General features: G+C 34.2%; 2 protein-coding genes across 3 annotated transcripts; one reads left to right on the top strand and one right to left on the bottom strand.

Annotated features, from left to right (window-relative positions):
• Window positions 1-10,285: 10,285 nt before the first annotated feature.
• On the bottom strand, window positions 10,286-18,831 carry LOC144975119 (uncharacterized). Its single transcript, XM_078918872.1, has 4 exons — window positions 18,746-18,831; window positions 16,760-17,078; window positions 12,145-12,894; window positions 10,286-10,690 (listed from the first exon to the last, which is right to left on the bottom strand). The coding sequence occupies exons 2-4, from the start codon at window positions 17,057-17,059 to the stop codon at window positions 10,661-10,663; spliced, it is 1,080 nt and encodes a 359-aa protein (XP_078774998.1). The 5' UTR covers window positions 17,060-17,078; window positions 18,746-18,831; the 3' UTR covers window positions 10,286-10,660.
• Window positions 12,515-23,996, top strand: LOC144975120 (uncharacterized). 2 transcript variants are annotated; one of them, XM_078918874.1, is made up of 4 exons: window positions 12,515-12,590; window positions 20,402-20,504; window positions 22,890-23,005; window positions 23,636-23,996. In XM_078918874.1, exons 2-4 carry the CDS (start codon window positions 20,489-20,491, stop codon window positions 23,963-23,965), a joined length of 462 nt encoding a protein of 153 aa, XP_078775000.1. In that variant the 5' UTR covers window positions 12,515-12,590; window positions 20,402-20,488; the 3' UTR covers window positions 23,966-23,996. The 2 variants fall into 2 exon arrangements, with proteins under 2 accessions (XP_078775000.1, XP_078774999.1); XM_078918873.1 differs by lacking the exon at window positions 12,515-12,590 and adding an exon at window positions 18,988-19,201.
• Window positions 23,997-27,007: the final 3,011 nt, after the last annotated feature.

The raw sequence follows: 27,007 nt of genomic DNA, 5'->3' as shown, positions 1-27,007 counted from the left end.
GTTCTTCCACAAGTAAAGATGATGGCTTTGAATTCGACGAAATCTTCTTGTTGTGTTGTCTTAACAACGGGCAAGAGTTCTTATAATGTCCGTCTTTATGACAGTGATAACACTTTCCTTTTAAAACTGTTTTTACTCCTCTGCCAGCGCTCTTCACTTTCATAACCTCTTCAGGCTGATGGACCATTCTGTCCATGGAACACAGAGTTACATCTGCTAGCAGTCTTTCTGTAACTTGTTCAAAAGAGGGTGCCTTATCCGCAACACCAAAAGCTGTTACCAGTATGTCATATTGCTTCGGAAGGCTGGATAAAAGTAAACATACTTTTTCTTCATCGTCGACTTTACATCCCAGAAGCAATAACGATTGAAATGTTTCAGTCATTTCTTTTATATGGCCGTTCACGTCATTGTTTGTTAACCTCATGTTATAAAGTCGCTTCTTTAGTGACAACTTGTTTAGCCAACTATCCTTTTGAAATTGTCTTTCGAGTGTTTGCCAGACCTCTTTGGCTGATTCTGGCTCTGTCCCGATCAGATACAGCAAACCCGGATCGACGCCCAACACGATGGTAGCCAGCGCCTTTTGTGTTTTCTTCATGTCTCTGCACTCTCCCGTCACGCACTCTAATAAGTCTTGGTGAATCAGGTACATTTTCATTTGCATCTTCCAGCAACTGTAATTTAAATGCCCTTTCAACAGAGGGACGTGCAATACTCCTCTTGATGCCATTTTTCTACGAAGCCGTTATATCTCACTATCCCTACCACAACCTTTTGTAGTTGTTATTAGCTGATTAGCACTAGTACACCGAATAGAGAAACTTACATTACTTTCCACTTTCAATGTTCAAATCGAAAATGGTTAAGCCTATCTGGGCCCATAACCTGTAGAATTTAATAAGAAATAATGGCAAAGGACATCTTGCAAGTCCATAACGGAACGTTTTAATCAGAAGAGAGACAATGTCAACAACCAACGGACTTAACTCTATGATAAAAGATAGTAACTAATTGCAGTACAAAAACTAATGACGTCATTGTTCATTGATATTTCAACAGAAACAATTAACAACATGGATGGAGAGAGTAGCTATATTCATTCAGGTTTTAAAAAATCTGTGACTGAATCACACAATTCTCAGCAAGCGTCGTTCAGACTGCGAGGCTTACCTACTACTACTACTACTACTACTACTACTACTACTACTACTACTACTACTACTACTACTACTACTACTACTACTACTACTACTACTGATACTAGGGTACTACTACTACTATTACTACTGCTACTACTACTATTACTACTACTACTACTACTACTACTACTACTACTACTGCTGCTGCTGCTACTGCTACTACTACTGCTGCTACTACTACTACTACTACTACTACTACTACTACTACTACTACTACTACTACTACTACTGCTACTACTACTACCGTACTACTACTTCTACTAGTACTAGTACTACTACTACTACTACTACTACTACTACTACTACTACTACTACTACTACTACTACAACTACTACTTCTACTGCAACAACAACAACAACAACAACTGCTACTACTACTACTACTACTACTACTACTACTACTACTACTACTACTACTACTACTACTACTACTACTTCGAGTACTGCTACTTTTTTCAAAGTGCTTCATGATGTTGCTGTGAATTATATGTTCTTGTAGTTTGCATTGTAGTAACATAAGGGACACAGATCTGTAGTTTTCTGGGTTGGTAGTATCTCTCTTTTTAAAGGTTGCTGTTTGTGCGGCTATGTGGTCTAGTGGTATGACACTCGCTTTCAGACTGGGAAAGTCCTGAGTTCGAGCCTCCCTCGGCGCACAGTTGAGTCCTTGGAAAAGGCTTTTTACTCACATTCTCTCATCGTACTCAGGTGTAAAATGAGCACCTGGCCGATAACAGCGTTGTATCTGTCGGAAAAAAAATGTAATATCGCCTAACAGGCGTCATGTCTCGTTCTACATGTTGCTGTTGGTCAGGGACCCTTTGTAAAGCGCTTTGTGATACATTGCAGGATTTCTTTGGTTCTGCAGTATAGAGATTCAGATATGCTTGATATTCTTGCGCAGTATTTTATTCCGAGGACAGTTCTTAAATGTTTTCGATTAAACGTATCCAGTATGTGCCCATCTACATTGGTAAGCGCTCATATTCCAGAATGATAAAATAATGATAGGATGAAGTTGACGTCACTCGGGTCTTTGTTATTGCTTTTTGCCATCCGTGTTTATGAATAATTCTCACTAAACGGTATTAACCAGACCATAAAAGTCTAAGATTACACATAGTTTTGTGTGTTGGTCCGTTACACTTTTGGATGGCAATGTTGTGAGCTTCTTAGCCAAGCGCATACTATATATAATATATAATGATGGCTAAATATGGAATTTACCACCGTAGACAAGGATATTGGTATATATATGTATAGCCTCCAGCATCTAAGAATCACACATCTAAATAAGACACGCAAGCATAACGGAGTGGGAGCCAAATTGCGAGACCCATTCAGCGGCACTCGGAATCGAGTCGGTGCGGAAGTGATGAAAATAAGTTTCCTTTCCGGGCGGACCCGATCTTGTGCTGGCTGAACATCGGGACCTTCAAATGCTCGGGATGGAATAATCTTGTAATAGGCTTCAACAGTCGTGACGTCACTTCCCTCGTAATGACGCATAGTAACTTAGTAACTGGTTCTAAACTATCGGAACAATGACGGACGCCCTCATGAAATACTTCTCCGACGTTTATGAATAATTCTCACTAAACGGTATTAACCAGACCATAAAAGTCTAAGATTACACATAGTTTTGTGTGTTGGTCCGTTACACTTTTGGATGGCAATGTTGTGAGCTTCTTAGCCAAGCGCATACTATATATAATATATAATGATGGCTAAATATGGAATTTACCACCGTAGACAAGGATATTGGTATATATATGTATAGCCTCCAGCATCTAAGAATCACACATCTAAATAAGACACGCAAGCATAACGGAGTGGGAGCCAAATTGCGAGACCCATTCAGCGGCACTCGGAATCGTGTCGGTACGGGAGTGATGAAAATGATTTTCCTTTCCGGGCGGACCCGATCTTGTGCTGGCTGAACATCGGGACTTTCAAATGCTCGGGATGGAATAATCTTGTAATGACGCATAGTAACTTAGTAACTGGTTCTAAACTATCGGAACAATGGCGGACGCCCTCATGAAATACTTCTCCGACGAGCATAAAAGTGTATCAAGAGGAGAAAAACATTAAAAATCTGATCATTTCAGCATTATTATTATTATCATGTTTTGACTTTAATACATTCTGATCACATGACATGTAAAAAAGTTTTAGTCATCGTGAAGAATAAAAAGTATCGATTTTCTTTGTTTAGAGCCAAGCTGCTCGTTGCTGGGCGGACGTGACATCAGGCTATGAATCAATTTTCCATATTTATTTGGATCTTAATCTTAATCTTATTCATTTGGGATTCGCTGAAATCAATGGTTGGTGGAACAAAGTGCATCACACACACGGGAAACGGACCAGGGATAATTGAAATGTTGATTCATTTAGAAAGCAAGGATGTGAACACAAATTAATATAATATAAGCTACGAAATAAGTCTAATTTTTAAAAACCACAATATCTCAATGACAACAAAACATAGGGTTTTGAAGGCCTAGGTGTGGTCAGTATTATTAATGGCTGTGAAAGCTGGACAATTAAAGTAGACATTAGAAAGAAACTGGAGGCAGCAGAAATGTGGTTTCTTAGAAGGATGTTAATAATCTCATGGACAGAGAAGAAAGATAATGAAGAATATTAGAGCAAGCTGAAACTAACAGGTTACTAATTCGTAGAATAAGAAAAAGACAAATGCAATTTTAGGGCACCTAAATCGTTATAAATGTATTGAACATCTTGCTCTCACAGGAAAGATAGAAGGTAAAAAGAGTAAAAGTAGACCAAGTAAAACATATTTGAATAGTTTGAACAGCTGGGTGACAAAGAAAGAGAAGAGTAATATCAGTTTTCTGAGGTGATTTGATCAGAGAGATGAATGGCGTACCATGATCACCGATGTCTGGCACAGACTTGGTACTTGAAGAAGAAGAAGAAGAAGAAGAATCTACAAAAAGAGAAAACGAATCGACTATATGATATTACAGCTGAAAACTACGATATTTTCCAAGTAGGCAGGTCTGGAATACGCTTCAACAGTCGTGACGTCACTTCCCTCATAATGACACATGGTAACTTAGTACAGTCCAGTCCAGATAATTCGAAATCTGATTAACCGAATTTCTTTTAAAGAAGAAAATACGATGTAATGAATTATTTTCTTCTTTCTCTATATAAAATATTCATGGTTAATTCGAATTTGAACAGTCGTTATTCTCTTTATTCGAAGTGCAAGTGCTTGCCCATCACTAAAAAAAAAAAAACTCTGGAAGGTCATAACGAACTGCCTGTTCTCCGTATCCACCCTCCCACGCGTTTTAATGACTGAACTGACTAATAATAATAACTAGACCCCTGAGGCATGTTGTCCCCACCCGCCCCCTCTCTTCTTTCTCCAAATTGACCAGCTGTCTCGCGTCATCCCTCTCTCCTTCTCGCGCTCTCATCACTAAGACTAACTTGTGGTCTGCTGGCCGCTGGCTAACAAAGGAGGTTGGTTATAAATAGATCTAACACACAGTGATAACCACAAGCTGACCAATACACGGCACGAACAATCACAGGCCACACCTACAGGGGAAATGGAAATTTTTTTAACAAAGAATTTAAAAGTAAAGATCTTATTCATAAAATATATGATGAGTTGAAAAATTAAGATCTCACAAAAAAAAAATCGCAATGTAAAAAACAAAAACAACAAACAATAAAACTAAAACTCATCAATCTAATCAGTGTACCGTCAGTGTAAATGGTAAGCGGGAAACCCACTATTGTCAGGGGAGGTAACTGAGTAATATAACCCTGATACCTGGAGTCGGGTTTAGTTATTTCCCTTGTTTGGAGACAAATCGAATTCTGATAAATAGAAGTCATTTGCTTTTCCCACCCAATTCGAATTATCAGGACTGCACTGTAACTGGCTCTAAACTATCGGAACAATGGCGGACGCCCTTATGAAATAAATAAATAAATATTTGCTTTTATATAGCGCAATATCCACTTAACGTGCTCAAAGCGCTTTACAAGGGGTCCCTGGTCAACAGCAACATTTAACATGTAGGACGAGACATGACGCCTGTTAGGCGATATTACAATTTTTCGGACAAAGACAACGCTGTTAACGGCCAGGTACTCATTTAACACCTGAGTACGGTGAGAGAATGTGAGTAAAGAGTCTTTTCCAAGGACTCAACTATGCGTCGAGCGAGGCTCCAACCCAGAACCTTCCGATCCGAAAGCGAGTGTCATACCACTAGACCACATAGCCGCACAAATACTTCTCCGACGAGCATAAAATCGTATCCAGAGGGAAAAAAAACATTATAAATCTGATCATGTTTTGACTTTTACATATTCTGATCACAAGACATATGAAAAGTTCTAGCCAGCATGAAGAATAAAAAGTACAGATTTTCTTTTCTTTAGAACCACGATGGCCGCCGTTGCTGGGCGACGTGTCATCAAACTATTGAATCCAATTGAAATAGCTTAATTAAAGCTATAAATGATCGAAGTATCTCGTTTTTTGGGGGTTTTTTTTGGCATAGTTTTCCTTCTTTATTCAAATTTTTGTGGTGACATTTTTTCAGGAAGATGCTATAGATAAGCCGTAAAAATACAGTCGTGCTTTTTGTTGAAGAAAAATTGCTTTCTATTTCAATTGGAAGTGTAAAATCACTCTTCGTGCGGCTATGTGGTCTAGTGGTATGACACTCGCTTTTGGATCGAAAGGTCCTGGGTTCGAGCCTCGCTCGGCGCATAGTTGAGTCCTTGGAAAAGGCTCTTTACTCACATTCTCTCACCATATTTAGGTGTAAAATGAGTACCTGGCCGTTAACAGCGTTGTCTAACGGAAAAAAATTGTAATATGGCCAAACAGACGTAATGTATTAATGACTTTATGTTTAGTTATTACATTGTTGTATAATGATAATATTATGTATGTTTCATTTGTATAATAATGTCACTGTATTATTGTTCCGCGCATTGAGCATCACCCAGTGATGAAAATGCGCGTTATAAATGTCATGTATTATTATTATTATTATTATTATTATTATTATATTATTATTATTATTATTATTATTATTATGTAACGTCCTACATGTTAAGTGTTGATGTTTGCCAGGGACCCCTTGTTGTAAAGAGCATTGAGCACATTTAGTGGATATTGCGCTATATAAAAGCTCAACTTTTTTTTTCTAAAGCTCAACTCTTCCGGACGACTGAATACATTCCTTGTGTAATTCATCTCCTGGTTTCAGAGTGATGGATCTTGTCTTCTAGTCTACCTATTACATGCTGGTCGTCAATAACGATCATCTATCCTCGCTCTTTTACGTGCCGTAATCCTAAGAATCTGCCTTTAACATCCTGCTACTAAAATAGCTATGCCACTTTTATGTAACCTTTCCATGATAAGTACTCCGAAGGACTGGTTACAAACACATTCCCAAGGATTTGGGAACCAAAAGAGTAGCGGGTTTGATGTCTTTTTTTTTTTTTTAATTCAGAAAAGTGAGTGGAGCAGGCACTTATGTTGATAACAACAAGAGATGAAGTAAGTAGGAAAGTGCCAGAAGACAATAGAGAATAAAAATTTCGCGGCGGTGACGGGGGTTTGAACCCGCGACCTTACTGATACGACAACTCCGCCTGGCCGGGGATATTGTGTCTCTACCGAATGAGCTATCCACGATGATCGTTCCCTATTAGGCAACACGTTAAATGGTCCTCCAGACATAGATTCCATGCAGCACCAATGTTTAATATTGTTTTGTTTTTGTTTTTAAGGATTTTACGGCGCTTGCGATACATAATTTATGTCACATCAGCGCCAGTAAATAGGAAGAAAACAGGATAGTCAAAAAATATAGAATTACAATCAAAGAATCAAAGAAAAATTAAGACAAAGGGGAATTAGTTCAAGTTAGGAACAAATGTAGATTCCAAGAGCACACCATCAATGTACTTAGTTTGAGATCACCTAAAAGTTCAATCTTGACACTGGCACATGATCCCACAAAGAGGAATACACTCAAATGTTTACAGGGTATATCCAAAACAGAAAACCCAACAAACACTAATCATAGCAGAAATATGACTTACAAGAAAAAAAATAATCTCCCAAAATTAACACTAAACCCTTAACTGTTTCCCTCTCAAATAACGACCCTAGCGAGATCCAGGACAAAACCAAGCAACTCCATTCCAAGACAAAGACAGAAAGCAACTCGGAAAACATATAATGGGATAGAAGACACAGCAGCTGACTATGGGAGATAATGTTTGTTTGTTTGTTTTTCAGGGTTTTATGGCGCTTGCAACACATTTGGGTTATATCAGCGCCAGTAAAAAGGAAGAAAATGGGATAGTAAAAAGCTCTAGAATTACAATTAAAGTGCCCAAGAAAAAGTAAGACATAGGGGAACTGGGAACAAATAGGGATCAGGTGTAGATTCCACGATCACACCACCAATGTACTTAGTTTGAGATCACCTATAAGTCTCATCCGGACACAAGCACAAAATCCAACAAAGAGGAATACACTCAAATGCTTACATTACAAATTGAAAATAACAAATATAATAATACATAACAGAGAGATGATTTACAAGGAAAAAAATATCATCTCCCAAAACAATAACTATGCATTTGACTGTTTCCCTCTCAGTTAGGACTCCGGCCAGGGCCAGGACAAAACCAAGTAATCTCATTCCAAGACTTAGACAGAAAGCATGTTGGGAAACAGTTATAAGGGATAGAAGACACAATAAGTACCCCCCCCCCCCCCCTGCCCACTATGGGAGGTCAGGAACCCCACCCAGGGAGATAATGTTTAACATGATAAAGAACTGAACAAGTGTGTATGAAAGGTGCCAGAAAAAGCAAGAAAGAAAGATACAAGAAAAAAAAAACATCCCAAAAAATCAGTCGACCTCAACTGGGGATAGAACCTCACACCTTCTGATTACCGGTCAGACGTGCTACCATTACACCACAGAGGCTCCCGATAGTTAGGACAACTTTAATACCTATATTCTTCACAAGGGTACTCGTCCGCGTCGGGGGCCTCTGTGGTGTTTGTTTGTTTGTTTTTAATGGTTTTACGGCGCTTGCAACACATTAAGGTCATATCAGCGCCAGTAAAAAGGAAGAAAATGGAATAGTAAAAAGTTCTAGAATTACAATTAAAGCATAAAAGAAAAGGTAAGACAAAGGGGATTTAGTTCAAATAGGGAACAGATGTAGATTCCAAGAGCACACCGTCAAAGTACTTAGTTTGAGACCACCTAAAAGTCTCATTTAGACACAAGTACAGGTCCCAACTAAGAGGAATACACTCAAATGTTTACCAATCATATAATACAATATGTAAACTAAACATAATACGATGCATAACAGAGAGATGGTTTACAAGGAAAAAAATATCATCTCCCAAAACTAGAACTATACATTCGACTGTTTCCCTCCCAGCCAAGGAACTCCGGCCAGGGTCAGGACAAAACTAAGTAATCTCATTCCAAGACAATGACAGGAAACAATTGGAAAACAGGTATGGGGGGGGGGGGGGGATAGAAGACACAGCATGTACCTCCCTGCCCCCTATGGGAGGTCAGGATCCCCACATCTGTGGTGTAATGGTAGCATGTCTGACTGGTAATCAAAAGGTCTGAGGTTCGATCCCCAGTTGAGGTCGACTGATTTGTCTGGCATCTTTCATACACACTTGTTAAGTTCTTTATCGTACAACGGTGCCTACTCCTAAATTTCTTAATTTAATGTTTAATATGCTTGCCTACTCTCTAAGTCTAAGACACCCATATTAAAGACAGATGAACATTCAAATAATTTTAAGGTAAAAATTTTATTTCACATATACTTACATGCTGAATTAAAAAGTGCATTACTTGCTTCCAATTGTATTTTGGAAAATAATCTTTTCAATGAATTCACAACTCATGGATAAAAATTGTAATAATAATAATAATAATAATAATAATAATAATAATAATAATAATAATAATAATAATAATAATAATAATAATAATAACAATAATAATAATAATAATAGTAATAATAATGGTAACAATAATAATAATAATAATAATAATAATAATAATAATAATAATAATAATAATAATACAATAATAATAACAATAATAATAATAATAATAATAATAATAATAAATAATAATAATAATAATAAATATAATAATAATAATAATAATAATAATAATAATAAATAATAATAATAAAATAATAATAATAATAATAATAATAATAATAATAATAATAATAATAATAATAATAATAATATATATAATAATAATAATAATATAATAGATTGAATGAATGAATAATAATATAATGATGATGATGATGATGATGATGATGATGATGATGATGATATGATGATGATGATGATATAGATATAATAATAATAATGATAATGATGAGAATATATATGATAATAATATAATAATAATAATAATAATAATAATAATAATAATAAATAATAATAATAATAATAATAATAATAATAAAGTAATAATATAATATAATAATAATAATAATAATAATAATAATAATAATAATAATATAGTAATAATAATAATAATATAATAATAACATGATGGTGATGGTGATGATGATGATGATGATATGATGATAATAATAATAATACTTTATTGCACCCCAAAAAAGGATGTCCGATAACAACGTGATCAAATCAAAAAATTAATAAATACAGTAAGTATCAATCCAGAGAGAATAATAATAATGGCTTCTCAAATTTAAGGCGTAAAATATTGACTGTATAAGTCTCGTATCAATAGATGGACACACAATGACATTTTGAAGAAAAGTCAAGAAGAAAGACACAAAGTCTATAGATGATCTAACAAGCACATAATCAATGATAACATTCAAAAGCGAAATATTTCTGTGAGTACGTGCATTATCAATCGGAAAGTGAAAATTTTGGACTTGCTCTTTTTTGCATTTTCTGAAAGAATATGCTCCCCCCCCCCCCCCTCCCCCCCCCCCCCCCCCCCCCCCCCCCCCCCTTTCCGAGCATTTTAATCTTTATTTGAAGTAAATCGGGTGATTTTTCATGAAGTTATGGTCAGAAGTATGGGAAAGGTATCATCCAGCAACTTTTCTCACATTTCATATTTTTTCAACTTGACTAGTTGTAAAAAATATTTAGAAGTGAAATTAAGCTTTGATATTTCCTGAAGATGTACAAAAAGGGTTGATTTAATCATTTATGACAAGAACTCATTTTTGATAAAATAAATTTACATTCCAACTAAACTTGGCAATATCTCAGTTCAAACCTTTTCACAATCCGACTGAAATGTCATTCACTGTAACATTCCTATTAAATCCAGAGACAGTTACTTTATCGTTCCAAGCACTTCAATGATTTTCCTTGTACATTTCGATTAATGTCGGCATCGTTTGATGGGAAAGTACTGAAATTAGAAAAAGAAAGAGAGGAAAAAAAAAATAAGAGAGGGCAATTAAAACCAGCAGCTGGCGACATCACAGCATATGGTGGTGCCACAATCAAGAGGCAAAAAAAAAAAAATTACACTTGCTATGAGTAAACTTAAAAACAAAAAACAAAACAACAAAAATAAAAAAAAAATTCCAAAAATAGCCCCAGAAAAAAATACAGAAAATAATAGATCTCTCTCTCTCTCTCTCTCTCTCTCTCTCTCTCTCTCTCTCTCTCTCTCTCTCTCTCTCTCTCTCTCTCTCTCTCTCTCTCTCACACACACACACACACACACACACACAAACATATACACCCTGAAAACACAATACAAACTAGAAATTGTTGCTCCAGATAAATAAAAATCTACAACATACGTCACTATACTATTAAACTCCATGCACCTTATAGGTAAACATTGATTTTCACAAACCAGTGAAAACATGTTAAACAGTAAATGACTGAACCAAAAAACAAACAAACAAACAAGAAAAAACAAACAATCAAAACAGATATGCCTGTATTTCTACACATTTTTAGTCACTATTCTTAATCCGTAAATTGTCAATTGAAAGAGATGGCTTTGCCCCTTGAGTTTTGTTTTAATTAGTTTTCAATACATCAATGATAAACGGTTACCCTTCCCTGGCCTGTGATTAACAGATTCCGTCATTTATGAGGTTATAGATATAGAATTTTAAGTTCAGAAAAGTGAGTGGAGCAGGCACTTAGGTTGATAATAACAAGAAATGAAGTGAGTAGGAAAGTGCCAGAAGACAACAGAGAATAAAAATTTCGCATCAGTAATGGGGGCTCGAACCTGCAACCTTACTGGTATGACAACTCTGCCTGGCCGGGGAGAGTGTGATTCTACCGTATGAGCTATCCACCGCTCAAAAAAAAGTAGTCTATATATCTCGATGTCACCACTTTTTTGGGAGTGGTGGATAGCTCAGTCGGTAAAGTCACGCTCTCTCTCCGGCCAGGCGAAGTTGTCGCACCAGTAAGACTGCAGGTTCGAGCCCCCATCGCCACGACAAAGTTTTTACTCTCTGTTGTCTTTTGGCACTTTCCTTATCACTTCACTTCTTGTTATTATAGAATTTTAGGAATAAGGGATGCCCTTTGAATACCCATAAGGAGTATATACATAGAAATATTTCGTGCAAATGGTATCACCCTTAAATCATAGAAAAGGACACATTTCCATCTAGCATCCCCTTAACTGTTGCCTTTAAACAACCAATGCTTTCATCTTTTAAGAGATCAATTCACCAATACTGAACAAGGTCAGCCGGAAAATTTCAAAAGATGGTTTTCCAGTTTTAGTCAGGGGGAAAAAGGCATCCTGAGGAGTGTAAGATCTCAACAATGATCTCAAAAATAGTTAACAGAAGACAAACAAACAAACAAAACAAAAAGAATACTTACTTGTTTTCTTTTTGGTTTTCTTGTTGAAGATGAATCAGTTGAAAATATTCCTGTCATTTCATGTTTTCCTGAAAAACAACTAGGATTTACTTCCGAACTTATCTTTGTCTCTTGAGAGTCACCAGGCAAGGGTGAAAAGTAATCGTAATCCGTCTCAAAATGAACCCTGTAATTTTTATCAGACTTTACACGCCTGCCCATCCTACCACACTTGACAGGACATGTCTCATCCGACTGAAAATGATGAAAGCCATTGTTGATATCATTCACATCGAACTCTTCCTGCTCGGAATCACAATTGGATACGACTTTTCCTCCTGATAGTCTGCACTTTGCTGCGTGACTAAATCTATCGACCATGTTTGAAATTCCTTTCTGTTCATTTGTTTCAGAGAATAATGGATTACAAGCCTGCCCTTCAGAACTTCCCTCTGAATTGATGAAACGTAATATTTGATTGAAAGCACTCGAGTGTTCCATATCGGCTTCGACATAATCATTTCCTTTTTGATTTGTCAAGCTTGAATTTTTACTACTTGGTTCAACCCCATTGTCTACTAGCATCACCTGTTTGTTATCACTGAAGGCTCCACCATTAAGCATGTCGATCCGTTCACAATCAGACTCACTCTGGCTTTTGAATTTTTGAATTTTCTGCTTGGAAGGAGGAACGATTCTAAAATACTCCCCGTTATAAAGCAACATTTGAGGAGCTGATTTTTGGCATGTTTTTTGATCGGCAGATTCATTCTGAAAAGAAAAAAAAGAAACTTGAGTTGCGGAATGAATATCTTTATCATAAAAAAAGACGTTTAAACAAAACAATTTCATCAATTTAATCAGCGATTATACTATTTATGATACAACACGGCGTCTAAACTGCACTATAAATCTGACCATTTAGTTTCCCGCTGTTCCGAGCGCCGACGTAACCTCACCCGACAGGTAACCGGGGTCAACAGCGGTCAGCCGATCAATTTCCAGAACGTAGATTTGACGTGCATTGGGTGATACCAATGGATGATTTCTGTACCAATTAACCTCACGATCTTCGTGACGATGCAATTCCACCCAAAATGCAAAGAATTCTCACAGACCTCCTCTTTCCATCAGTCCAACTTTTATTTCAATACCTCCAGTACTTATTCCACAAGCCGTGATTCAAATTCACCTATTTTTCTATAACATTTAAATAAAATTACTTGTAATTACCTCAGGATTATAAAAAAACGTTCCTATAAATTTCAAATTTTTTTGGTGTGATTCACAAGGCACAAGTTTTACTACGAAATGAGGTAAGTTTAATTTACTCTTCAGTTTTCATTATTTTGTAACGATTATTTTTCCGCGGTAGGTCAGGTAATAATGGTATTACTTCTTAAGCCTTGTTCTTGAAACGTAATATTTCGCTGCGGTTTTATTGTTAATTATATTTTTTTCTATTTTTTTCAATGATGAGTTAATTTGATTTTTAAATTGCATAATTTGAATTATCTTGCTAATGTTTAATTTTAAATGACATTGTGTGTTGGGCCTCAACTTAGCTCAACTGCTTGTTAGAATTTTCCTGCTCCCCCTTTCTTTCACGAAATGGGGTGAAGTATTTGGTTTTTCTTGTTCCAAATTTTATGTACGCTGTTATGTATGCATGGATATGGGAAGTAATACAGAGTGTTTTAAAACTCATTTTATTCATTAATTCACTATAGCATTGCTTACATCGCTCAGTCAATTTTGAATTTTCTCTTACAGCATGGACCACACAATTGCAAGTCATAACCAAGCAGTGAATTCATTATGTATGACATGTGGTATGATTTGTTTAACACAGAAATAGAAACGTGCCCGCAAGAAACCATTCAAATGTTCAAATTATTCTAATGACATTCTTTTAGTCTATGGGACTGACACGGCATTGGACAAGCAAGGAACATACTCATAATTTATGTGTAAAAAGTACACATTATAAAGCACATTGAACACACGACTCATTAGCTTCTTTGTATTTGCTCATTGCCAAGACGCTAATAATAAATAAATCAACCTTGAAACGGGTTGCACTTGCATGTTTGATATCGACAGAGTAGAATATAACAACAAACTCCGAAACGCAGGAGAGACTTTCAAATCTCATGCACGAGCCACTCACCCTCAGGGATGGTCCTATTGCCTCTGAATTGGACAGAATACCGCATTACACCACAGGCTTACCACAGCAGGTCATTCATTGGCAACCACTGCCACAAATATTTACAAGAAAAAGTCTACACGCAACTCACACTTACAATTATCCAACAAACAAAGAACTGCCCCCATGACCCACTCATCATTGACGACGCTTGCAGTATTGGATTAATTTTCGACAATATAAACAAGGACTATAGTCATGTGCACAACTTTATTTCACACACAAAATCGATCAAAGCAGACACAATCCAATATATTCAAAGTGCAATAAAACATTACACGGATACATACAGAAAATATTTTCCAAACAAAATAATCCCAAAACACACCGCCTTGAGTACCACTGCATACCACACATCACTCAATATAAGTTTGGACTTAGACTTCTTGGAGAACAAGGCACAGAGAGCTGTCACCAAACAACAGCACAATTGGAAAAAGAGCATCCGGCAGATAACAAGGCACAGAGAGCTGTCACCAAACAACAGCACAATTGGAAAAAAGAGCATCCGGCATTATCAATGATATGAATAAAATGCGATTTGTCATCAACGCAATGCAGTTAAAGACCAACCCCAAACTACACTGACAAGTTTGAATGCTCGTAGCGGATATACAGTAGAATTACTTTAAACCGAAATTTTGGGGACCTTCTAAACCATTTCGGTTTAAAGACATTTTGGTTTAAAGCAAGTTCCCATTTTGCGATGTTTTTCAATTGTAGTAACTATTTAAGAAATTTGCTCATTTAATCGTATCATGGGTTTCTCCTTAAATGTAGTTGTTGAATAAATGCCGTCTTCGTAACCATTAAAATTTTTTAAATTTTTTTTTATTTTATTATTTTTTATTTTTTTTTTTAATTTTTATTTTTTGGTGTTTTAAAAATATTTTTGGGGGTTTTCGTTTTCAATTCAAAATTGTTGAAAGAGTTGAGTTCGGGATGCCTTGTTTTTTACATATCTCCGTCTTGATCAACTTTTTTTCCATCGACTTCACATAGTATTTTGATTTTAAACTCCAATGTGTAAGCACAGTGCTTTCTTTTAGACATCGTTTAGTAAAATGCAAAGCTAAAATAAGATCGAAAGTTCTTGTGTGATAATTGATAATGAATATTGCGCAGCTACTCAGAGGTGAAGTGAAATGGAAATGAAAAGGCGTGTCAATGCTAAGTTGTCTACTACACATCTCTCTTTTGTTGAAAAGCCATTAGGTTCAAAGGCCTTATTACATAGAACCCCCCCCCCCCCCTCTCACACACACATTCAATCAAAGTGGAAATGAAATGGCATGTCAATGGTAAGTTGTCTACCACCCCCCTCCTTATTGTCGTGTTGAAAATCCAGTCAGTTCCAAAGCATCAACACACGAGCGAGAACATCTCGCTTGCGTGATTCTACACCCCAACTCCCCTCTTTCCTCATTTTTCGCCTGCCAGTCACCCGTTGTCTTCCTTTTCCAGTCTGCGACCGTGGTGCTGGCCAAACCCAAGTGCAGTGATTGAAGTGTTTGCCTACCCCCCACCCCTCACCCTCATCTTATACTTACGCTCTTTGTTTTAATATCGCCAGGCATTATTATGTGGGGCCACCTTCCCGAATTTTTGAAGAAAAATAGAGAGAGAAAAAGGGAAGGTGCTCTCAAGTTGTTTCGGTTTAAAGAAAGTCCTGCTTAGAAGTATTTCGGTTCATCGTAAGAATTAGTACAAAGATAATGAAGAAACTAGTACAATTTATTAAATTCTTTGCGGTTTAAGGTATTTTTCGGTTTAGCTTCTTTCGGTTTAAAGTAATTTTACTGTATTTTTGTTGAGGACAAATACGTTTTTTGTGAGGAGAAGTATTCACATCTTGTCTTTATAATACATAAAATTCAGACAAATCCATAACAACGTTTTTTTTCCTCTAATTTTTTTAATGTTGCACCCACTATATTTTTTGTGTAATTTGTTACCGTTCTTTGATAACTTATATTGAGAAATCTAGTAATACTATGAAAAAATAAAAAACACACAGTAAAAGTAGAAAATATAAACTTTTATACCAAGTAGTGATATTTCAACTCATTCAATATGGGTGTCTTACAGACAATAAAACAATACATTGTTAAATTGAGAGAAACGGCAATCCCCGTTAGGTAAATTCCTCTCGGTGATTGACCGCTCACCGTGACCGGGTCAGCAGGTGTCAGGAACTGGATACCGTCTCAACTAAACTGTTATCGTTATGTACGCTGTGACAAGTACAGAGCAACCTCTGGATAAAACACCCCTGAATAACAAGAACCTCTGGATAGCAACATTGACCTCTGGCCAAAAATGCTCCAAAGGCCTGAATATAGGTTCTAGGGAACTAAACTTTCCTTTTCAACCAGATTTATTGAGTCAAAGAAGCGAATGTTGTACTGTAACTTCCTTATATCATACCTGTTTTAATCGGGGTCTCCCTCTCTTCACCGGTTCTGCATGATTTGAGAATATTGATGGCGGATCCGCAGGGGAAAAATATCTTGCTTTCCTTACAAGAGTTGCATCAGGAGGCCAATGGAGTGCACAGACTCCCATATTCACCGTAACAGACTTTAATTTGTTTGGCAACGAAGCCAGCCATTGATTTCGCTTAGTCGAATTGACAGGAAATCCATAAACAGGGATCTTCTTTTCTTGCCGTTGACTATCATATCCAGTCTTACAACCAGCCACTGAACACTTTCTTCCCATTGTCATCAGATTGTCATTGATGAATCTGAAAAATGTTTTTGTAACAAACACATCATTTAATAGATTACCTCCGGGTAGTTGTATTAAAGGGTCATAGTTTTGTAAGAATTAGTTATTATTAAAACGTTATCAAAAAATGATTTTAAAAAAAATAATTTTTTAAACATTTGCTCTTTGATACAATATTATACGACATAATATTTTGGATAATATCAAACTGAAAAACTGTGAATTATTTCCACAAGTCTTTGATCTATGTTTCTATTGTACCTTATTCTGATACCTCAAAATTAATGTATGGATTAACCCCCTGACCCTAAGTGCTCAGGCTATGGGTAATCTATCAGTACACAGTACAGAAAAGGAAAGTTAAATTTTTCTTTTTTTTTCTTTTCTTTTTGAAAAAGGTTTATTTTGCCACTGTTTTTTTTTTTTCATGAGAAAAACAATGGCTACTTACCAAAACTGTTCTCTTTGAATATGAAAATGCCACAGCCATGTTAGGTATTTTACAACTTTTTGCACATAGAGCTGATTTTATTATGTTATCATAAGTTTTAATGCTTACCGCTTACTTATGTTATTTGAAACTACTGCTGTAAAAGGATTATTATTATATTATTATCTAGGTGGCTATGTGGTCTTGTGGTATGACGCTGGCTTTTGATTCAGAAGGTCCTGGGTTTGAACCTTGCTTGGCGCTTAGTTGAATCCTTGGAAAAGGCTCTTTACTCACATTCATTGTACTCAGGTGTAAAATGAATACCTGGCCATAACAGTGTTGTCTCTATCGGGAAAAAAAGTGGAGTACCGTCTAACAGGCATCATGTCTCATTCTACATGTTCTGTTGGTGGGGACTATTTGTAAAGCACTTTGAGTGAGATTAGTGGATAATGCGATATATAAAAGCTCAAGATTATCTTATCTTATCTTATTAAAGTCTGAATATAGGAATTATCCATTAAATGCCTTCTGCGACTACTACTTCTACACTACTACAGCAACAACAAGGCCAACAACTACACCTTCTTCTTCTACTACTACTACTACATTACTACTTCTGTTACTAATTCTACTTCTATTACAGCCTCAGTAACATGAACAAGGAAAACAACAATAACAATAACTAACTACTAATCTAGTAGTGGTAGGACTGCTACAATAACGTACTAAGACTTGTGGTCATGATTCACCGTCATGATCTATCGACATGCCTAACGCAAACAGTCAACGGGACCGAACGATAAACCGATGTGCGGGGCTAACAAATGGTGGTCTGGACCGTTGGTAGGAGCCCCGTTGTGAGTGCCAATGCAACATCTCTGATGTTAATATTACTGTCATTATAACACAAATCTCACTTTGGAAACATACTTATCTATTTGATAGTTCCATAATGGAAAATTGCAAATTACATAATATAAGAGACAGAGGAGGATGCCACGGCCAAGGTTGGAATAGAAAACACTGTGTTATTTTGACTTTGATGGAAATCTATAGAAAAAGTACAGAAGAAGCAGAGAATCGGATATGGATCAGATGAACAAAAAGAACTTTAAAACAGTGAGTCTTTTACTTTCAATGTATCAACTGTAGAGAAATAGAATAATCATCCCATTAACTAGTTTGGATCAATCAAGACACAAATGTCTTTGTCCAGATAAATAAAAGAGAAAAGATAAATATTAGACCTCTATCATAGCTCAGATGATTGTTTTCCTCCTCTACCAGGACGAAATGTCGACTTCAAGGAATTTACAGTTTAGCAGTTGATTAGATAAAATTGTATCTCTTTTCGTCTTTTTATAAACATTATCATTGTGCGGGGACAAACGATTTAATTGTAGTTTTTGTCTAAGAGAAATCAGAATATTATCCAAATGGATATATGTATTGGTTTGCGATGATCATCAGGTTAACAAAAATACATTCGTTTAAGCTACCTAAATTTCGAAACAAAATACGCGAATAGAAAGAATAATCATAAATTTACAGCGATATATTACTTCCGCTTTACCCAGATGATTGTTTACAATGGTTACCGACAGCATTTTCATGGGTACTTTTCGGTTCTGAGCAGGTTCTGAGGCCAATTACCTGCATGATCTGTGCATGTGAAGTATTTAAAAACGTTTTCCCCCGAAATGGTATGATAGACATTCTGATAGAAATTCATTTATCATTTAATCACGCAACAGAGTAAACTGATATGTCGAGCATGGCCTACTACTAAAAGTAGAAAAAGTCTTGAGACAGACGATGGTGGTGGTGATGTACTTGAGTAATTTTACTTTTACCTTTACTAAAAGTGTGAGTGTGAGGCCGAACCAAGGCAGAGTCGGTTATCGTAGGGTACATATTTATTGTGTGTTCTGGTTTGTTGTCTTCCCAATGTTGTTATTGTTATGAAACGTTTTCATGTTGTGAAGCACCGTGAATTCGTTAACTGTTGTGTGTTATTTCTTCTTCTGCTGTGTGTTTGTGGTGACTGTAATCTCATGTTAGGTATAAAAACCTCTGTTAGCTCTCATTCTCTCTTTTCATTTTTTTGATTCTACGTGAAATATATATAAATTGCAATTTCGTTACATATACAAGTTTATCTGGCGGATCGAGACCCCTTCCCAAACCTACCCACTTCGCTCGAGATTTTATTTATTTTATTTCATATCATGAATGAGATGTAATGTAAATATCAACTCAATTCTGTCAAGTCGAATTTGTAGTGGCAGCAACAGCAACAGTAGTTATAGTATTATTACTACACTACTACTATATTACTAATATATAATAATAAAATAATAGTAATAATAATAATAATAATAATAATAATAATAATAATAATAATAATAATAATAATAATAATAATAATAATAAGAAGAAGAAGAAGAAGAAGAAGAAGAAGAAGAAGAGTAGGAGTAGTGGTAGTTAGTAGTAAGTAGTAAGTAGTAGTAGAAGTAGTAGTAGTAGTAGTAGTAGTAGTAGTAGTAGTAGTAGTAGTAGTAGTAGAGTAGTAGTAGTAGTAGTAGTAGTAGTAGTAGTAGTAGTAGTAGTAGTAGTAGTAGTAGTACTAGTAGTAGTAGTAGTAGTAGTAGTAGTAGTAGTAGTAGTAGTAGTCGAAGTAGTAGTAGTAGTAGTAGTAGTAGTAGTAGTAGTAGTAGTAGTAGTAGTAGTAGTAGTAGTAGTAGTAGTAGAAGTTGCGGTAGTGGTAGTGGTGGTAGTAGAGTTCTCAGTCGCAGTATAAGTAGTTGTACGTAACAATAGTAGTGCCTGTGGCCTAGAAATGATATGCAACTTTTTCAAGATTGTAATCAATAATTTCTCTTTATTTGTCTTCATTCATAAAGGTCTGGGTACATTTCATGAGAGAGAAATCAGCAAGGTAAAAGGATGTTTAATCAATTAAATATTCATCGGGACGGTTTTTATGAATCATGGCATCATTAAAAGGTAATGAAGTTATTTGATGTATTCTCTTTTGTCAATAATTACTTAAGTAATTACCAATCAGGTCAATAATTATGAAATGAGAAATCGCCACTGCAACGACACTACAGCTCTCAGTAAATCTAAATTTGAAAAATGACCTGGGGGTTAACGTTGCCACTGAACTTCATTTTTTCAAAGCACATTGAGACCCAAGTTAATAAGGCCAAGAACTTGGATTCATTAGAAGTCCTTTACATTTCTCAATTTGTTGTCCATGAAATGCTTTTTAATGCTCTAGTTCACTTTGGTCATTTTTTTACCCCTGTAGGTCCAGGGTCCTCATGAAGGGTCAAGAAACCCAAGCCAAGCCTGCGTGTGTAAAAAGGCGACTAATGGTGTGGATTCCTCCATCTTAGTACCTGGTCATCCAGGTTGGGTTGGCAAAGGTTAACACACCTTTCCGTTAAACCAACCGTTACGAAACGACAGACAGACAAATACCAAATCCTTTTTCTAGCTTTGGGCGACCGAAGAGTTTCTGAATATCAAATTTATGAAGACACACACAAGCGAAAGGATCTGATAATTAAGAAGTGGTAAACCGAATGAGATCAAAAAGTTAGGCTCAGGATATGAGAAGGATGAAACTGTTTTCTGTGCCATTACCTGACCCAGGATGAAAAAGGCAATAGTAGAATTGGAGGAAAGAATTTGTAGTGGCAGCAACAGCAAAGAGTTAGAATTGACACACTATTACAATACTAATATATAATAATAACTACATATAATAATAATAATAATATCAATAATATAATAATAATAATAATAAAAATAATATAATAAGAAGAATAAGAAGAATGATACGAAGAAGATGATGATGTAGTAGTAGAGGTACTTTGTAGTAAATATATAGAAGTAGTATGTAATGTATAATAGTAGTATATAGTATAGATGAGTATATATATGTAGTAGATAGTAGTGTAGTATGTTTAAGTATGTATTATTCATAAAGCTTAGAGTAGTTATTAGTAAGTATAAGTATATAATATGAAGTTAAGATTAGTATATTGTAGTATATAAGTTTAGTAAAGTAGTAAGTAGTTAGATAAATAGTATATAGTAAATGAAATATGGCGGTAGTTGTATGGTGTATAGTAGGTTCTCATCGCAGTATAAGTAGTTGTTACGTAACAATATATGCCTGTGCTAAAATGATATGCAACTTTTTCAAGATTGTAATCATAATTTCTCTTTATTTGTCTTCATTCATAAAGTCTAGGTAACATTCATGAGAAGAATCAGGTTGTAAAGATGTTTAATCAATTAAAATTATCTGGACGTTGTTTTATGATTCAAGGCATCATTAAAAGGTAATGAAGTTTTATTTATTCACCTTTTGTCAATAATTACTTAAGTAATTACCAATCAGGTCAAATATTGAAATGAGAAATCGCCACTGCAACGACACTACAGCTCTCAGTAAATCTAAATTTGAAAAATGACCTGGGGGTTAACGTTGCCACTGAACTTCATTTTTTCAAAGCACATTGAGACCCAAGTTAATAAGGCCAAAAGAATCCTTGGATTCATTAGAAGGTCCTTTACATTTCTCAATTTGTTGTCCATGAGAATGCTTTTTAATGCTCTAGTTCGGCCTTACCTGGAATTTAGCAACTCAGTATGGTCACCCAAATATGATAAGGACAAGAAGCTGTTAGAAGGTGTGCTCCGCAGACCAACAAAGATAATACCTGCATAAAAGATAAAGGCTATGAAGAATGACTGGAAATGATTGGAATTCCCAGTATGGCATATGGGCATATCAGAGGCAACATGATAGAAATTTATGCACGACCTGTACGATGTCCAGAAGGGATTATTTGTATTTGCTGACAGTAACACCAGAGGCCACAGATATAAATTAAACAAAGCCGGATGCAACACATCACTCAGGCATCAATTAGGCTTTGGGAACCCATAAAAACTTTGAGTAAAGTAATCTGATATTGAACTATGAAAAAGCTCACTTTCTTTTTTTTTTTCAATCACTCTATTTTTTAAGTGTTTGAAAGTAATTTTAACATAAAATAAAAATAAAAATGCCCTTCCGCCATGACATCATAAGATAGACATTCCACGAAAGAATATAGATAATTCATCAAACAAGATGTCTGATGTCAACAGGAATCACCCATGTTGTCCAAGTGAGCAAATTGGGGGGTAATAGTCTTGCCCATGGAAAAAAAAGAAGCGGGGCTCGAACCTGGAACCTTTTGGGTCAAAGTGCAATGCTTTTTCACCACTCGGCCATTTCCGCCCCCCCCCCCCTCCCCCCATAGGTCATAAGAAAAAGGTATATATCATCAAATCACTTGTATCAGATAACTTTGTTTTCTGTGTTCAAAGATGATGATTATATCAAAGAGGTGACCCTTTGCCTTTCACAAAGTATGGTCCAAATTCTCCAAATCAGACCTCAAGATCCAATTGAGTTTCTATCTCAATATCTACGAGAATACAGGGTGAGATATTGGTTTTAATCTTTGTCATTTATTTTCAAAAATGCTTCAGAGATTCCTTTCCTATTTTCATAAAGGTACTACATGTCACTTTTACTAATCTATTTGAAAGTTTTTGAAAGATGTAATAAATAAATTGATCACGAACATTTAAAGTTTAAAAGGACAAAAGTATTAATCAAAACATGAAAACATATATTGAATGAAATACAGGACAAATTTTTAAAGCGGTATTTATATGCTTTTGTGGATACAAAATTTATATTCTGTTTCTCCCTTCACTGAAATAATACATCATGATAATTGGGAATTGAAAAATGATTAATTCATAAATTTTAAATTAATATTTAGGCCTAGTTATATTTGTCAAATCTAAGAAGACAAAAAGATGATTATCAGATAGTTTTCCGCATAGACAGTGCTTAACAGCTCACAAAGGTTATAGCTAGATCATCGTTGGTTCTAAATCATTTTAAAGCATTAATATTTTTTCAGCACGATTTGTAACTTTTAACCACTATTTATTTGTACTATACTTTTATTTATTATTATTAATTATTTTACAATACTCTATTTTTTTCGAGTTTTACATTAAAATTTCCAATACTTTTGTTTATTTTACTAAAATAACAGAGGAACCACCCCAGAGATTTAAGGAACAGAAGGGAAAATGATTTGACTCCAGATCAACTTACCTCCACCAGCCAGCTGAGCATTGGAAATGAAGTACCCGAGGAAGTGTGCAGAGAGAGAACATCCACAAGACCGTTGTGTGATTCCTCTGTTGAAATAAACAATACACGCCATGGCTTTAGATTTCGTGACAATGAAGGAGGAGAAGAAGAGGAATATATGATGGGAGACAGTTTTAGTGAATTTAGTCATGTTAATATTGTACATAGAGAATTTAGAAAAGTGATGCTTGGGATTGGAGACTTATTTGACGAAGATGATTTTGGATAAATTAAGATGATAAATAGGACTGATATATATATATATATATATATATATATATATATATATATATATATATATATATATATATATATATATATATATATATATATATATATATATATATATACATGGTTATAAGTAATTTATGTCATATAGATTATGAATAATAAATCAACTCGTGTTGTGTATCAATATCAAACTTAGATGTAAAACTATTTGAAATGCTGATTTTTAGTGATGAGAGAATTTAACATATTTAAGAAGTGTATTAGAATTGTGCCAAAGAATTGCGAATAATTTTGTATTAAATATTACATATATAATTAATAATGGCATTTAATTCTATGACTCAATGTAGTTTTATGACTGGATACAGCAAATCTTGACATCAACTGTAGTTACCCATCCATAGAGGAAATCAGGGGCTCCACCAAGCGCTCAAGAAATGATAAGGTAGCTGGACGAGACAACACTCCAGGGAAAGAAATAAAGGCAGACTGAAAGACTACCACAGAAATGCTATCCCCTCCACCACCTCCCCCCTTTTTATTTAAATGAAAGTAGTCAGGCTGAATAGTATTATTTTTAATACATGTAATGAATGAATGAATGAATGAATGAATAAATAAATAAATAAATAAATAAATAGCTATGTAAATAAATAATTAATTAATAAATGAATAGATAAATAAATGTATAAATGATAGATGACTAACCAATCAAATAAATGAATAAACTATACATTTAAAAAAATGAACAAATAGATAAGTAAATATATATTTTTTATAAATCAATCAATCAATAAATAAATCAATCAATCAATCAGTCAATCAATCTTTTGTGAAATGAGCTTCACAATGGCAAATCGCATTACTATATAATAGAAACCTTGTTCTTTTGAGTTTGTCAACATTTTCTAACATTGAATTTTAATCCAAAAGTATAGTTTGAATACTTGCTTGTATGATTCCTGATGCCCCCCCCCCCCCCCCCCCCCGAAATAAGAACAAAAAATACAAATATAAAACAATAACAAAGAAAGATACATTAGACAAAAACCAATTGTTAATCTTATATCAACAATGCTATTCATTTATATAATTTTTCATTTTTTTATTTCTTGTTTGTTTATTTTCTTTTTATGTTGTTACTTACACGAAATGTCCAAATTATTTATTTTTATACATCGTGAATATTTGAATAAATTATAATACAGTAGTGTTCGGAAATCGAGTCTATTAATTTGTACTCATTACAAATGACACGTTGGTGATGATGATGATGATGATGATGATGATGATGATGATGATGATGATGATGATGATGATGATGATATTGATGAGGTTTAGGATGATGATAATGATGACGATGGTGATGATGATGATGATGATGATGATGATGATGATGATGATGATGATGATGATGATGCTGGTGACGACGACGACGATGATGATGATGATGATGATGATGATGATGATGATGATGATGATGAAAATGTTGTTAATGATGATGATGATGATGATGATGATGATGATGATGATGAAGATGATGATGATGATGATGATGATGATGATGATGATGATGATGATGATGATGATGATGATGATGATGATGATGGTGAGGTTTATGATGATGATGATGATGATGATGATGATGATGATGATGATGATAATGAAAATGTTGTTAATGATGATGATGATGATGGTAAGGTTGATGATGATGATAATGATGATGATGATGATGGTGAGGTTGATGATGATGATAATGATGATGATGATGATGATGATGAATATTATTATTATTATTATTATTATTATTATTATTATTATTATTATTATTATTATTATTATTATTATTATTATTATTATTATTATTATTATTATTAATGATAGTAATAATAACGACAAGAATGATAATAATAATAATAATAATAATAATAATAATAATAATAATAATAATAATAATAATAATAATAATAATAATAATAATAATAATAATAATAATAATAATAATAATAATATAATAATAATAATAAATAATAATAATAATAATAATAATAATAATAATAATAATAATAATAATAATAATGATAATAATAATAATAATAATAATAATAATAATAATAATAATAATAATAATAATAATAATAATAATAATAATATAATAATAATAATAATAATATAATAATAATAATAATAATAATAATAATAATAATAATATATAATATAATAATAATATATAATAATAATAATAATAATAATAATAATAATAATAATATATAATAATAATAATAATAATAATAATAATAATAATAATAATAATAATAATAATAATAATGAGAGAAAAATAATAAAATTCATCATCATGATCATCATCATAAAAGTAACATTCACTGCGAAATGTTTTCTATTAACCAACCGTTTAAAAAAAAGTTACAGACGTCTAATTTCATCTTACGTGATATATATCAACAACAATATTGATGAAACAAATTCACAATTTGATAAATCAATAATATTTCCATGGTCACTTAACATGGGTGAAAAATTCCCATTGTCATTTTTTTAAAAAGTGGATTTGAGACGGGCCCTAACAATTGTAATAGGAGTTAATCGTGTAATATTGAAGATTGCTGATATTTAATTTGTTATTTCCCTTTATATTTGATGTAGAGAGAGCATAATGGTTTGTTTGTTTGTTTGTTTGTTGCTTTAGGTCTCTTCCAACACAATTGAGGTTATATGAGAGACCTCAGAAAGCACAACATTATATTTATTTAGATTTGGATTGTTAAATTATGAAACCACGCTGACAGAAAATCATAATTATATAACGAAAAACGTGGTTTGAGTAATGGAAAAGTAGAATCTGTTATTTCAACTAAAACTCTTCCAATTCCAAAGTACTTGGAAGCCTGGCTGAATGATATTGAATACCTCAAAAAAGAAGACAAAATTTAGTCCCCTATATCAATCTCCGCTTCATGTATGTATAAACAAAAATATGCCTGCTTCGTCTTGAAACCTTATCGCTTATAAGGAATCCCAT

The sequence above is a fragment of the Berghia stephanieae genome, chromosome 6 (genome assembly GCF_034508935.2).
Source record: "Berghia stephanieae isolate SIO BIC M18660-M18661 chromosome 6, UCSD_Bste_1.3, whole genome shotgun sequence".
NCBI classification, from domain to species: Eukaryota; Metazoa; Mollusca; class Gastropoda; order Nudibranchia; family Aeolidiidae; genus Berghia; species Berghia stephanieae.
Note: the sequence above shows the minus strand (reverse complement) of the source record. Positions and strands in the feature narration are given on the sequence as shown.